The sequence below is a fragment of the Mastacembelus armatus genome, chromosome 23, assembly GCF_900324485.2.
Source record: "Mastacembelus armatus chromosome 23, fMasArm1.2, whole genome shotgun sequence".
NCBI lineage: Eukaryota > Metazoa > Chordata > Actinopteri > Synbranchiformes > Mastacembelidae > Mastacembelus > Mastacembelus armatus.
This window is the reverse complement of record NC_046655.1, coordinates 8,876,612-8,891,629: the sequence shown is the minus strand read 5'-3', so window position 1 is coordinate 8,891,629 and position 15,018 is coordinate 8,876,612. Positions and strand designations below refer to the sequence as shown.

At 40.1% G+C, this 15,018-nt stretch overlaps 1 protein-coding gene across 7 annotated transcripts; it reads right to left on the bottom strand.

The window, feature by feature from the left end:
* Positions 1-811: 811 nt before the first annotated feature.
* Positions 812-14,710, bottom strand: LOC113142286 (uncharacterized). Of its 7 annotated transcripts, none has more exons than XM_026327243.2 (25): positions 14,646-14,664; positions 13,014-13,127; positions 12,807-12,899; positions 11,290-11,492; positions 10,938-11,042; positions 10,116-10,211; positions 9,622-9,732; positions 7,907-8,030; positions 7,224-7,638; positions 6,980-7,047; positions 6,626-6,890; positions 6,276-6,490; positions 5,958-6,180; positions 5,713-5,861; positions 5,402-5,508; positions 4,857-5,008; positions 4,631-4,776; positions 4,182-4,434; positions 3,656-4,102; positions 3,437-3,570; positions 3,047-3,296; positions 2,710-2,837; positions 2,243-2,495; positions 1,978-2,081; positions 812-1,578 (listed from the first exon to the last, which is right to left on the bottom strand). In XM_026327243.2, exons 3-25 carry the CDS (start codon positions 12,844-12,846, stop codon positions 1,571-1,573), a joined length of 3,996 nt encoding a protein of 1,331 aa, XP_026183028.1. In that variant the 5' UTR covers positions 12,847-12,899; positions 13,014-13,127; positions 14,646-14,664; the 3' UTR covers positions 812-1,570. The 7 variants fall into 7 exon arrangements, with proteins under 7 accessions (XP_026183028.1, XP_026183033.1, XP_026183029.1 ...); XM_026327248.2 differs by lacking the exon at positions 14,646-14,664 and having other exon boundaries at positions 3,656-3,896; positions 3,987-4,102; positions 13,014-13,918; XM_026327244.2 differs by lacking the exon at positions 13,014-13,127 and having other exon boundaries at positions 14,646-14,710.
* Positions 14,711-15,018: the final 308 nt, after the last annotated feature.

Here is a 15,018-nt window from a genome sequence, read left to right as displayed (position 1 = left end):
AAGCAGTTGTCCAGAAGCAGGACAGGAAGTCAAACAGCCTCAGGTTTGACTCGCAGCAGTACAGATCTGGCTCTGGGGAACAAAAACTGCCCATGATTCCTGTGGGCGAGATTAAGATTTGTGTTTTTGCCCTCTACAGATGTTTAGTCATAAATCTGTCACATATTACAAGTATTAACAGAGAGTTGCAGCACAGTCAGAACTCGGGAGGATGTTTAACTTTGCTTGCACTGGAAAAAATGATCCTACTGTCAACTTTAGGCAGCTCAATATAACCTCAGTCAGGTTCCTTCAGTCAATTGTTTTTACTGCATTGATTTTCTTTAACTTTCATGGAGTTGCCAAACAAGACTGTGGCAAGAAGAAGGCCAGTCAGCTGAAATGTGACAGAGCAGTCCCTGTATATCTGCTCTCTGTTGAAATCATGACCCAGTCCTGCTCCAGCAGCTCCTGGTCCACAGGAAACAAATCTGAAACAGCTGTCCTCTAACTAATCGCTCCACACCAAAGACTAGGAACCTGCACAGGGAACCGGATGTACTGCAAACAATCTCAGTAAGGACAGAGGAACACTACAAGAACTTCAGCTGCCCCCAGTTGCAAACACGCAGAGGGCCAAGAGTCCTAGAATGGACAAAGCAAAGAAAAAAGTAAAATATATCAAATTTCTCCTGTCATGTTTGAACTTTCTGACATGGGTTACTAAATTACTCTGTGTAGTGAAACATTCATATTGTATATCCTTCATGAATTGAGGTTTTATTACGGGACTGCCTTAAACATTTGTGGGTGAACTCGCAAAGAGACATAATCACGTGATCGCAGGTTTTCTTTTTTAATGAACATGACAAAACTCAATAATATTAAGTAGAACATATTTCAAGTGAACTGTAAAACCTTGGAATACATAAATAAGCAATAATTTCAATAAATAAAATTCTAGACAAGGTCCATTCATACAGAGTACAAAATAGAAATTAACTTAAAAAAAAAAAATCTACCGTTCATCTTTCACCACTCAAATTCCAAACATTACAAACAGGTGCAAGAAGAAAAGATTTTACAACTGAGACTCAAATTAAAACCAAAAAACCAAACACAGGTTGTGGTTACAGCGATAACCTGACCTTGCTTGTATTTCTTTTTGCATGTGCTTTTATTCACTCACTTTAAGTTCCAAGTACAAAATAAATTAAACATTGGAAAAAAAAAAAAAGCACAGGATTTTGTGTGAATTCCACCAAATCCGAAACAGAGAATCATTTTTGTCCTTTGAGCCCTGAGCATCCTGGTTTTAGTGGCATGGCTCTATTGTTAATAATCACAGACACCCTAACTGAGGGACACACACAAACACACACAACATTACAGCCTGAAGTAGGTCTTTGTGTCTGAAGAATGTTTTGGAATTATATACAGAGGCAAATGTAAATTCAAGTGAGCCTGGACAGGCCCTTGGCTGTCGTCTGTAAACAACCGCACACGACAGCAGCCGATACCAACAGCTGCATTAATGTCCTTTGTTATTTTCCTGTTCGCTGCTGTTGTGTTGTCTTGGTGATGGACGGTTTCATGACTCTGGATCAGACAGAAAGAAAAGCAGATGTTAAACTGTGAACATGACTGACAAGGTTTTGCTAGCTAGCTTAGTGCTTAGCTAGCTTAGTGCCTACCAGCACCTCTAAAACCAGCGGACTTACCATGTTACATTCCATTTAAGTCTTACAAAAATAAAGTGTAGAAACAACACAGAATAATTCCATATGAAACATAACAAACATAAAGAATGATAATTAGCTTCTTATTCAACCCTCATCATAAGTGTTTTCCACAAAATTGTGAATTTGTCCTTTAAAGGTGAGATTCAAAGTAATGCTTTTTGAATACAAACCAGGACACCAAAACAATAATCCAGATGTTAAAGGTGCTCACAGATGCTACAATAGGATGATGTCAGTGAGGTCACTGACTTCTTACCTATGTCGTCAGTATCGTCAGCCAGGGGGTCAGAGCTCATTGCGTACTTAGAGCCAAAAACCTGCACCAGCTGGTCAAAGAACTTGCACCCCTGTTTCTCTCCTCTGGAAACATGGGACAGAAAATTCCAGCTTGTTAGAACAGACAAGATTAATGAATGTGAAGAGGTTTAAAACAGGTTTAGAGGATCAAACTGCATTTAAAATGTGAAGGCACAATCTGACCACATTATGTCACAGCCCCAACAACCAACAACTGCACGTACTTTCTGCCTTCTAGGAATTGTCTGAAATTGGCCCTCAGCCTTTTTATCCTGGTTTGGCACTGCTGAGGAGTGCGCAGGTAGCCTTGGCTGGACATGACCTGAGAGATCTGGACGAAGATTTCTTTGTTCCTGATGCCGTCCTTCATGTTCTCCTGGATCTCCTCGCTCCCCCAGATTTCCAGGAGAGCCTCTGTCTCGCCGTCGCTCCATGGCAGCCTCAAGCTGTCGCCCATCCACTGGTTAGCTGAGGCAACTAACAGAGCAAAGCTCAAAGTTTAAAAATATACAATATATAGCATGATCACAATGATGACACAAGCTGTGCAGGTGAATATACACAGCACTCAATTTGTAAAAGACTGAAAAAAAGAGAAATGTTTTCAAAATCCTGCAATGTATGGATTCAGCTATTTATTATAAAACTTTCCCTATAGTGAATTTTATATTTGTTTTCCAATTTGCTCCACCTTTGTTTTGATCCAGTTCGGGTGGGCAGTCATCCAGCTCATCTGCGACCGACATGTCAGCAACAGAGTCTAATGGCACCTCCTTCCTGAAGATTTTCTCCATCTCATTAAAGAATTTGAATTCCTCCCTGAATTTAAAAGGAGGAGAGGAAATACCACCAGACAACTAATATTTAAGTGGGTCACAACAAGTTAAATTCAAAGATCTTGACATGTATTTTTACAATCATCCAATATTAACTTCGGTGTATATCTATAGAATGTGTTTGATATCTAACCAACCAAAATGAATACTGATAAAATACTAATAATATAAATGAGATCTGGCCTCACTGACTTTTCATGGAGGAAGCCATATTTAAGGCGCTTGATGCGGGAGTGGCACTGTTCTGATGTCCTCATAAAGCCGTGACTACTCAGCTTCTCGGAGATGTATTCGAACACGTGTCGGTTCTTCAGGCAGCCCCTCAGGGTGAGCTGGACATTGTCTTCACCCCAGATCTCCAGCAGGGTTCGAGTCTCCTGGTCTGACCAGAGCATATTCCGTCTCAGGTCAGACAGCAGGTGGTTGGGTGAAGGCTGCTCGTCTAAAAAGCAGCATCAATGAAATTATTATTGTACATTAATCTTTGAAGTTCGCACAAATTCTATTCAAAGACAGTGTAATGTTGTCCACAGGTGTAATAAGACAAACCGTACAAATGGATGTGATCATGTTTAAACCTACACAAGTCAGAATCATTGTCCATGAGGGGTTGCAAGGTGGTGTCAGGAGCAGTACTGTCCACATCCGCACTGCTGTCACCAAGGACTGGGGCCAGGAGGTGGAAGTATCGAAACACAGGAGAACGTCCTCCACTTCTAGAAAATATAAATTAAAGATAGGTTGGGATGCTGTTTGATGAAACCACTCCCACCCACTCAACCAACGGCTCCTTTTATTTACCTCTGTCTGTTGCAGCATCGCCTGTAAACCTTCTTCAACCGTTTGATCCGGGACTGGCACTGCTCCGCCGTCCTCAGATATCCCATGGTTGCCATTTTCTCCGATATGTCGGCGAATATGTGCCCATTTCGGACACAGGTTTTCAGGCTGTGCTGCACATCATCTGCAGCCCACATCTCTATAAGTGTGAGTGTCTCCTGCTCCGTCCACGCTGTGTTCACGCCATCGATGCTTATTTCAGCTGGACATGAAAAGGATTTTGGGCCTGTGACTGAAGGGGTAGCTAGTGGGCTATTTCTCCTCCTGAGTGAATGAATAAAAATGACTCTACCTGAATCATGTTCCACCTGTTCATCTCTTTCATCATACTCATCAATGCAAACTGCTTCCTGTCCCAGTATTTGTTCCAGCTGGCTGTAGAATCTATATTTTACTCTTCTTCCAAATCTAGAAGGTGTGAAAACACATCATTTGAACCATCATCAGGACAGTGAATTATATTTACAAACACACAAACGGATCTCACCTCTTTCTGTCGTAGCACTGTTGAAAGATGTTTTTCAGTGACTTGACTTTCCAGCGGCACTGCTCCGAGGTTTTTGAGTAGCCAAGGTTGTGCATTCTTTCTGAAATGTCAGCGTAGACATGTCCGTTGTGGATGACACTGCTCAGAACCTTCTGAATGTCTTCATCCCCCCAGATATCGATAAGTGTGAGTGTCTCCTCATCGGACCAGGAGCTCCATGCTGGTTTTTCAGCTGACATGCTGATTTCTCCATCTTACAACAGAAACACAGCACAGCGCAAACATCTAATTCATTCAGCAATTACATGCATTTCACATTCTTGCAGGAAATGGTTTCCTAGTTTTTGTTGCTCTTTTGTGTTTTACACAATTACAACAAAAATATTTCAAAACCTACACGTTGATGGTGTAAATCTTTATATTACTGAGTTGGTGTTGGAATGTTTTACCCGTTTCAATCACTGATTCACCACTGGAGTCTTCTGATATTTCAATGGAGTCAGTCACCACAGTAGAAGATGTTGACGGCTGCTTGTCTAAGATTTGTTCCAGCAAATCGTAGAATTTAAAATCGATTCTATCGGTCCCAGATGATCTACAGGCAGTGTGCAGAGGTGTGTTCAGACACAGCGAAGAGCACAGAGTTCTAAACAAATACTCACATGCACTTTTTACCTCATGTTCTCCTGACACTGACGATAGCAAGCTTTCAGCCTCTTGATCCTGGTGTGGCACTGCTCTGCACTGCGGGAGAAGCCACTGGCGCTGAGTTTCTCGGATATTTCAGTAAAAATGTGGCCACTGTGTGGGTGGCGTCTCAGGCTCTGCTGGGCCCAAATAAGGGTAACATTCATATTAAAGGTTGCAATATAAAAAAAATACTTAAAATTAGATTAGCAATCAGAATGATGAAGATATCATGGACCTGCTTCCTCTAGAAAGCTACATCTATATGGCTGATTTAATGGTCCCTGTGCTCCTTGAGGTCTCCATTGACAGAGACACTCATGAGTTTCACCTCGCTTTTTAGCAAGAAGAAAAAAAAAAAAACATAGGATATGCTCAAAGCTTTAAATCTAAAGATGTCAGTGTGAAATATGCCTGGTTTCACGAGTTCTGAAGCTGTTGGCATCATGGATGTTTTTTCAGCTAAAATGAAATGAACCAAAATGACTAGTCGTATGCATTATCAGGATTTCCATCGTGATATTTTACTCTACCTGTGCGTCTCCCCACATCTCCAGGAGGATGATGGTTTCTTTATCGGACCAGGGGACTTTTTTCCTGTCTTCTTGAATTGCCACAGCAGACTCAGAAGAGGCACAAACTAAAAAGAGAAAATAAAACCCTAAATGGATGATAAATACTTTCAGACTTGATAAATGATTTAAGCCCTGAATGAATTTCATGTCAACGTATTGTCAGGGATGCACAACCAGCACTCAGTGTATGATGATTAGGTAGAAGGCTGATTAAAAACACCACAGCTAGATATCTAAGTTCTAAGTTGATAGAGGAGATTTGTGTTTACCAGTCTCATGATGTGAATAGGCAGAAAAGTTGTGGTCTTCAGCCTGTCCTGGTATTTCATCCAACTGCAGCACTGCAGGGAAGTCCTTCACTAAGATCCTTCCCAGCTCATTGTAAAACTTGCACTCAACCTGCTCCTGGCCCTTCATGCTAGAGTTTAGGAATAAACAGAGAGCAGAGATAACACTGTAAATCAACAAAATCCTGAGCTTTTCCTTTCGTCTGGTGTAAACATACAGTACGTACTTATTTTGGTAGCACTGCCTGAAGCTTGATTTCAGCCTTTTCAGCCTTGTCTGGCACTGCTCTGGTGTTCGAGAGAAGCCTAGGGCAGCCATCTTGTTGGAAATGATGGAAAAAAGGTGTCCGGTTCTGTGCATCCCTCTCAGCTCTTGCTGCAACTTTTCTTCCCCCCACATATTGATAAGGGCCAGCGTCTCCAAGTCAGTCCACGGCACACTTCTAGTTCCTTCAACAAAGGTCAATAATATAGTATAGTATAATAAAATGATAAAAGGAAATAATACACAATAAATGTTTAATCATTTTAATAAAATGTGTTACTAATGTCCAATGTCAAATGTCCGATGTTTGATGTACCGACGTCCAGCTGGCTCGTGTGGCCAAGAAACTGCAAGTCCTCGTCACCATCTTGAGACCCGTCTTCATTGATGACCTCTTCCACATCATAGTTAACCTCAGGGACAGCTGAAGGAACTGAGGACCCGAGGATCCGTCCCAGCTGCTCATAAATTTTATACTCTAGTTGGGAGTTCCCTCTGGTGGGAGAACAGACAGTAGACAGCAATTTGTTTTAAAAATGCCTCTTTAAATTTTCTCTACTTTGAGGAAAATACAGTTATCTGTCAAATTTCAGTGATTGGACGGAAGGAAAAGAAGACAGCTACACAAACTTTGTCATTTGATACCCCTTGTTGTTCCGGCGGAAGACTTTCTTCAGTCGTTTGATCCTGGTCTGGCACTGCTCTGCTGTTCTCATGTAGCCCCTCTCTACCATCTTCTGTGCAATCTGCGTGAAAATGTGGCGATTTTTTAAGCAGCCCTTCAGAGACTGCTGTATCGAGTCCTTCCCCCAAATGTCAAGCAGACTGAGCGTCTCCTCATCGGACCAGGGAACTTTGCAGTCTGCTACAACTGGGAAAGTACCTTCCTGAGAGTCTAAAATGAGACAAGAAGAGTTAAGTAAAGGCAAAAGCTTAGATTAATATACCCAAATATCCACTGAACAATACAGACACTGTACAAACCTGTGTAATTTCCCCATATAGAGATTAGAGGAGATTCACCCGAATTCTCATCATCCACTGAGGAATCCCTGCAAAGATGAAAAAAATTACCAAGGACAAATTTGAGTTATAAAAAATATTTCAAATAAAGATGAAATGAAAATAAAACACGGAGACAAGAAGTAATACTGTACTTGGCAACTGAGCCAGTACAAAACACTGCTGTCTTTGTACACCACAAATAAAACATTTCTGAAAGTCTTACAAGAAGGTTGACGCATCCACAGGCTGCTTAGTAGGAATGTCAACACTTCCGCTCAGCTTCCTCTTCCTGAGAACCCGCCCTCCTCTCAAGCTTCGGCTGTCCTCACTGGCTGCTGAGTCCGTGTCCACAGTGTCATTAGATGTGGTGAGGTCTATCGTTTCATCACATGGACGTGTACTAATAGAGTTTGTCACTTTCCTCTCCTGAGAAGTGTTTCTTCCTCTAATCTGCTGCTGCCAAATACCAGAGTCCAGGCTGCCTGTGTTGATCAGAGCATCAACATGTTCTTTGTGCTCTGGAGATGTTGAGTCTCTGAGAGCAGGTGAACAGGACGTGGTGTTCATGACAGGTTTGGTCCCGGGAGGTAACGACAGTGAGGAGAGGATGCAGTCATCCATTGGTAGTAATCCAGGATCTAAAATTGAGAAAAAAAAAAAAGATGGTTATTTTGATTCAAAGATGAAACATTACAACTGCATATCCATCTTATCTTGTACTGTACTGCATCTGTGTAGTGTTTTTAATTTAATGCAGATGACAAATAGACTTCTGTTAAAACTTGGTGTTCTGAAATGAGAAAAGAAACATTTTTTCTCTATCTGCTTGGACATTTTCAGAAGAGGTACATTATTTTCTTGACTTAGTTACAACATTCATTAGCTCTGGCCACAAGCCTACAGTACCTTTTTCTTTAAAATGGCCGAGGTTTCTGTGGTGTTCAAGTACAGCCTTCATGTCCTCCGGCGGGAAAAAGAATTGTAAACAGTCATCTAGGAATGACGGAGCGTCTCGGAGTAAATCTGCCAACTGAGAGAAGAGAGATCAAGTTGCTTGTTTTAGTAAACTTGCATTTACTCATTATACTGAAAAATGACCTCAACTAAGGTCAAATGAACAATTAGTAAATTTAGGGAGAGGTTACATATATTTTAGTTCAGAAAATTTGTGTAGCATATGAAGGTTTCAATGTTACTTTATATAATTTGCAACAATTTTTATAAATATATGGATTGTAATCATTTGGAAATTAATTTAATACCTGCACTGCTTTGGCTGTAAAGAGCAGCACTGCATTTCTTCACTAGTTTCTTAAGATTGATTACCTTAATCACTTCTTAAGGCACTTGTTAATGTAAAAATAAATAAAAATAAAATAAAAATATCTGGATTATATAGTTAGACAATTTTGTAACCATCAAAGAGAACCAGAGATAAAATACAAATATATTTTGTTAATTGGATAAAATAATAATTAAATAATAATTAACCATTTCTTTAATTAGCACATGATACTTAAGGTTTTTATACAAAAAGAATATATAGTTTAATATAATATTTCATATATACATTATATTAAAGCATTTATTTGTGCACTTCTCAGTCCATGGAGTCAGAGTTTTGTGGGAGTTGCAGATGTTTCTCTAGGAGAGCAAAGTTCAGCTTTGGAATGTGGGTTACTATGGAGACACGGGGCTTTATCGCCCCGTTACCATAGCAACACGTTCGTCCTGTTTTCTGAACCCCTGTAAACTTTCTGGTTGGGCAGTTTTAAGGCTTCCTAAAAGCACTCCAAATCTGTCCCAAGTAAATTACCGGTAATAGTTTTATCTTCAAGGAGGGGGCCTGGGTTTATTCAAGATGAAGGAGAGACTGCACTGTCTCCAGATGTGGGTTCCTCCCCTGAACCTGTCAGTGAATGATCACCTTTTATGTGATGAAGACTCTGGGTGGTGTTACTGGGGTTTTGGTGTTAGTATGCTACATCTAAGTTACTGCTAGAAATGTCACATGAGATCTGCTTTCCACAAAATATTAATGTAATTCTAGTTTTGTCTGTTATTTTCTTTATTATTTAATGTCTTTATTTTTTACTTGTAATTTTCTCTTATACGTTACTGATACTACTATTATTCCTCTGTTATAGTGTTCCTCTCCAACTACTCACTACAGACAACAGCAGAGGGGTGTAATCTATTAGAAGACTGTGGTGCACCTGCACCCAGGTAACTCTGCTCTATTTCTGTCTGTGGGTCAGCGGTGCAGCGGTGCAGACAGATGAGCATCTGCAATGAGCCTGTGTGCCACAGTCACCCTGAAAAGGTTGTTCAACTTGCAATAACACTAGAGCTGCTTCCTGGTGATACAAGATCTGTGTTGCATTTGTTTTTTGATAATGAACTGAAAGGTAGAAGCACAATAAAAAGCATAGTGTAAGTGTTTTGTGAGTTTAAACGTACACAACATATTTTATGCCAATTCAGCCATTAGTTCATCAGATATGTTGGTGACATTCAAACAAATAGAGGACAAAATTAAGACAGATTAAAACATCTGAATTATTAGATTGTATAACTGGCTGATAATTTGTGCCACCAAAAACTTAAAATAAACCCAATACCTGTGTGAAGTCTGGAACTGGTAGCAGCTCATCCAGTCTCGATATGAACTCCCACACCAGCATCTCAAGTGCTGCGTCATACTTCGACCCAAAATACACAGGGAAGATCTCCTACAAATAAACAAGAGCGGGATATGTTGCTTGCTTGATTACCTTGACACCACAGCTTTCCTCCCTGTTTGTTGCTCCTGTGATGGTTTGCTGTACCAGTGTTTGTCTCAACTTGTTACCAGGTTTCATAACAAAACACCATGTCTGGCACAAATCCTCCAAGACCATGAGGCTCTGAGCTGCAGCTGCCTGGGAATTTCTCTATTGTGTCTGGATTTCTCTAACGGCTACATTAAACAATCTGATTACTCACCGTGGCTTATGAGGTAAAACTAGTCCCTTTACTTGATGTTACTGAATATTTTGAGTATGCAGAAAAACACCTTATCAGCACAGAAATATATATGTGGCTTGTGTGAGTATTTTTTTTTTCATCATCAAACCTGGAAAAAATATTTTCTTTCAGAGGGATCCTCCAGTAACGAATGCACCAACTCCACAAAGTTCACCTCAGATTCCTCCACCTGGTTGATGGTTACCTGAGATACAAACACACAGACATGCTATAATAAACACAAAAATGCTGAAATTACGCAAACGTAAAAAAAAAATACCTGTAAATATTATGGTAGTAAATATTATATGTAAATATTGTGGTTTCATTTCTAAAAATGTATTTCATTGAAGATGTTCCTATCTCAGCTCTGTGTGTTTTGGCTCTTTCTGCCCCATCTCCAGCCTCCAGATGTCCTCTGATTCCTTTTCCTCACTTGCACTCCTGGTTGTTCATACCCTCATTGTTTAATACATAATACATGTCTCTTCTCTTGCCCTCTGCCAGGCTGCCTAATAAACCTTAACATTCTAGCAACCTGCCTGTTTCTGTTCACCTTTGTTTACTTTTTGGGATTATTCTGGATTCTGGATTTTGTCTCTTTGCCTGTGCTCCTGGACTGTTGGCCTGGGTTTGGACTGTTGCATGCATATTTTTGACCTTGTCCTGGACTCTGACGTCTGTTTTCCTTGCCAGATTCTTTAAAATTCTGAGATACCCTGATTTCCTATGTTGTTTTAATAAACTGTGTCAGTGCATCTTCCCACTGTTTGGGGTTTCTTATGAGAAACATGGCAGATAAAATAAAAAAATATACCCATGTATTATTTAATTTAAAAACAGGATTTTAGCTTCTTTAAACAACTCAACACACACATAAATTATAACATTGGAGAGAAACAGTCGTGCTCTCCAGAAACAGTTTACTTACATGATGATCCTTGGCTGTGCTGACAGGAGCTTTAATTCTGTCCAGATGTGGCTGAATGGTCTGCATATCCACTGGGTGCTCACCTTGACACATCTCTAGAACCAGCTGGTTGTTCACAGAAACAAATGTTTCATTAGGCAGATTTATAAATCTTCTGGTAAAACACTGGACTACAGCTCCTGAGGAAACTGACTCAGTGGACAAATGAAAACTATCTTTAGTGCAAGACTGGCTTTACTATGGTTACCAAGAACTACTTATTATGTTTTTTAATATTTATAAATTTGCTCATTCAGATTTTCTACAGGTATTAATTTCAACTCACTAAGACTGAACAGTGAATGATACTGACCCTGGCTCTGAGTCCCAGGATGAGCTGTGCCCTCTGACTATAGCTCATCAGCTCTGGGACCAGCTCTGTCACCATGGTAACAAACTCCTCCACAATTCCATAGTGGTCCACAAGTCCCTGCTGCACAACTTGCCACACTGCAGCTGATAAAAGCTGCAAGGGTGGGGCCAGGAGGCGTAGATAATGGGTTGGAAGATCATTACCTGAAGTAGAGGAAATAGGAAAAGGTGAGAATGTTACCTCCAAAAGTAAAGTACAGTAACTAAATAGGAGGACAAAAAATGTGTAACAAAGAGACAGAAAACTTGAGACAACACTGAAACAACTGAACTAAAAATACAGCACACTTTGGTTTTCTTCATGGGTTGTGTGAGGTGTGTTTAGAGGGCGAGAGGAGCAGAAGCTGATAAGGGAATGACGAAACATTAAGTCCTGAAGAATGCAGCCAGACTTCTATAAACGGGGGGTCACAAACTATGTGCCCCTTGATCAAAAGGCATGAATTCCAATCTTGACTGGACCAGATAAGGTAAGCACTGGTCCTGTGTGTCCAGACACTCTACACTCAGTTTCAGAGTATATGTTAACATGAGATGTTGAACCATCCCATGAGGAAATGCATCCATTGTATCCTTTGAAGCCAGATGCTCCTTTCTGGACAAGAGGATTTTCTATTTCCAGAGGCATCCAGGCCGAAATTCTTGTGTCTACACCAGATTTGCTTCAACTAATTTATGGACATACTGGATATTTAAACACTGTTCCAAGAAGCTGAAGCTAGAGAATATGGGGCATATTTACTACTAATTCTAATAATCAATTACCAAAATAGTTGCTCATTATTTTTCTGTAAATCAATCAACCCTATGTGTGAGAGGATAGTTGGCCCCAGCATGACAGGGGGCAGGCAGATATGCTTAGTTTTTTTTTTTTTTTTTACACACTAACCTGGATTTTGTTGTTTAGGCAAGGGGGAAAAAAAACATCCAAAATCAACTTTAAAAAGTACAAACTTATATTGGCAGTGCACTGTGCATCAACTGTGAGCACCTTATTTATCAGCACTCCAACAACATGAAACTTCAGGAGCTGACCATGAGCACACTTTGAGTAAATAAACTTACAGCAGCAAAGTCCCAGGTGAGATAGTACCAGGAGAATGATGCTGCTGTCAGGTTCACTGACAACAGCATCTGACAAACTCACAGCATGAGTTGCACATCCTACTCACACACTTTGGCTGCATTTAAAAATAGAATAATGCTCTAATCAATAATAAAATCGTACTATAGAAATATTCAACCAAATAAGTGAGTCCCTAATGGAGGCATAGAAAACATCCAGCCCTGCAGATCCCAAAAAAGCTTGTTATAGATCAAGTTAGTCCTTATAGAAACGCTGTAGGGACACAGTTAGAGAATATATGCTGTCGTTTTTCGTTACCTGTTTTAAGGTCATTAATGCCGACACAGAGATCATGGATCATTTTATCGTTATTTTCCATAAAGTACACGCACCTCTGCTGCTTCCACTTTCAGTTCCGCGTTTAATTTCCATTTAGCAGCTGACAGGAAAAAAGGGACCAGATATTTCCTTCGGGTTGTGGCGATCTGGAAAAAAATATGAAGCCTAATTAATAAATTCTGCAAATTTCTGTTTAATAAAACATCCATGTGCGATTGTCCACCCGCAAAATGCGAGCGCAGTTTTGTTCGGAGAATTACCAGGTTCTTGTTTTTATTCTCGCATTGGGAGGAGAGACAGAACAAAGGTTTCTAGTCTCATCCGCCTCAGTCCAGATCACGGCTAGCCCCCTTTCCTGGTTGGCTGACGAGGACCTGAACAACCGAGCAATGCAGAAAGTCCAACGCTAGATGGCGCTATTGGTTTTCAGTTTACGTCAGGTCTGACCAGGTATACCCTGGTTTTTACTCTAAATATTGTATGCTTTCACAGCACACATACATATAGCAGTGTATTTTTGATGAAAGGAGAATTCAGATTGCCTTCTAAAGTAAATGCACCAATACCACATTTTTTCACAATTTAACCTATATTTCAGTTAAAGCACAGATATATGTAATTATGCATGGCCACTTTTCTGTATAGTATTTTTACTGGGAATTTATCTCAGACCTGAGGTGTGGGGATGTTTTTTGTTTGCTTTCCTTTGCATGATTATTATTAATGTATAAGAGACATTTTACTGTTGCAGTTCAAGCTATATAGGCATATTTTGTGTGAATGAATATATAGATTTGTTTTCTGTACCTTGTAATATCTTTCATACACTGAAAGACATATCTGTGCACTTTTCACATCTCACTAATGCACTAAGAGTATCTAGGTCAAGATGTGAGTCAAAGGGAGTGAACCAAAGCTGATAAAACACATCTGCTGGATCAACTGGGACTCTGTGGAGAACCGCCTTTCCATTAGTGAGGTCCATCAAAGCATTCCTGCTTTGCTATCCCTTCAGACATAAAACTGAAGGAGTAACGCCAAAAATAGTTCACCTAAAATGTGTTCAGAGAGCTTTTGAGTTTGAGCAGAGACACTGATGTTTATTACTGCAGCAAGCATCTGTATACAAAGGGTCACAGAACAGTCTCTAAGTAGTTTCTAAATTCATTCTGCAGCATGACAATGACTCCAAATATCCAACCAGAGTCATACAAAACAACCTCCTCTGATAAGAGGAATAAGAGTCCTACACTACATTATGTGGCCTGATTTCAACATCATAGAGGCAGTCTGAGATTACATGAAGAGCAATGAGACGGCCTCAATCCACAGGGCTGTGACACTCTGCTAGACACAAGTGTACCTAGGAGAAGGGTGGTCACACCAAATATCTTGATCTGGGTTTTTTTTTTTTAATAGAACTATTTATGGCATTATTTTTCCAAGGGATAAAAGTGTAACTAGTTGCGAGGCAATCATTTATTCTTCACTGACCTTTCATGAACTCATCAAGTTGGACTCTTATTTTGAAAACGAGTCACCGGAACTGCTTGAAATATATAGTTATATATTTTTTTGCACTAACGCTAAACAATGGCGAGACTACACTAGCCTCAAAACACTGTGTTTGCACTGGATATAATAATCTGAAATAAAACGTAACGTTACGCGCTGACTAACAGGCTGTCAACTCCGCTGTAAAGTTAACTACCTAAACAACCGGCTGCAACCGTTAGCAAAGCCAGCTAACTAACCCGACAACTTCCAAATATGGAAAATGTCCTGGTCTGTAACATTATTTTGTGTACGCTTACAATTAATTATTTAACAGAGAGTATACATTTAATAACATTATTCGGTTCTTAATAGAGTTTAACATAGTGAACGCCTACCGCTAAGTTTGGAGAGGTTGAGGTTGTTGTACCCCTAAACAGCGAACAAACAGCGCCCCCTGCTGGTCGGGAAAATACAGGCACGGTCATTAGGTGACAGCGCCATCGTGTGTTTCGGAGGCTGAATTTATTTATCAATGTTCATTAAAAAGGTAGATTACCTCACATCTGAGACCATCCTCTCTATATCTAAACAGACCAAAGTAGCATCTGAAACTCCTGGGGTGGTGTAGACAGGTAACAAAACAGTGAGAAACCACAGGTAAGAACTCAAGTAAAGAGCTGTAGCATTAAAAACAACTGTGAGGACAACGAAGAGACAGACGACAGTTCCAGGTAAACAAATCCAAATATGGACAATCACTTTCTCTTC

Excerpts from the sequence above, each read along its gene's own strand:
- LOC113142286 (XM_026327244.2), bottom strand. The coding sequence starts at position 12,846 with ATGGAAATTAAACGCGGAACTGAAAGTGGAAGCAGCAGAG. Across the intron at positions 6,491-6,625 it reads AAGGGGTATCAAATGACAAA|AGGGAACTCCCAACTAGAGT; the intron begins GTTTGTGTAGCT and ends TTCTCCCACCAG. Across the intron at positions 2,838-3,046 it reads TATGGCTTCCTCCATGAAAA|GGAGGAATTCAAATTCTTTA; the intron begins GTCAGTGAGGCC and ends TTTTAAATTCAG.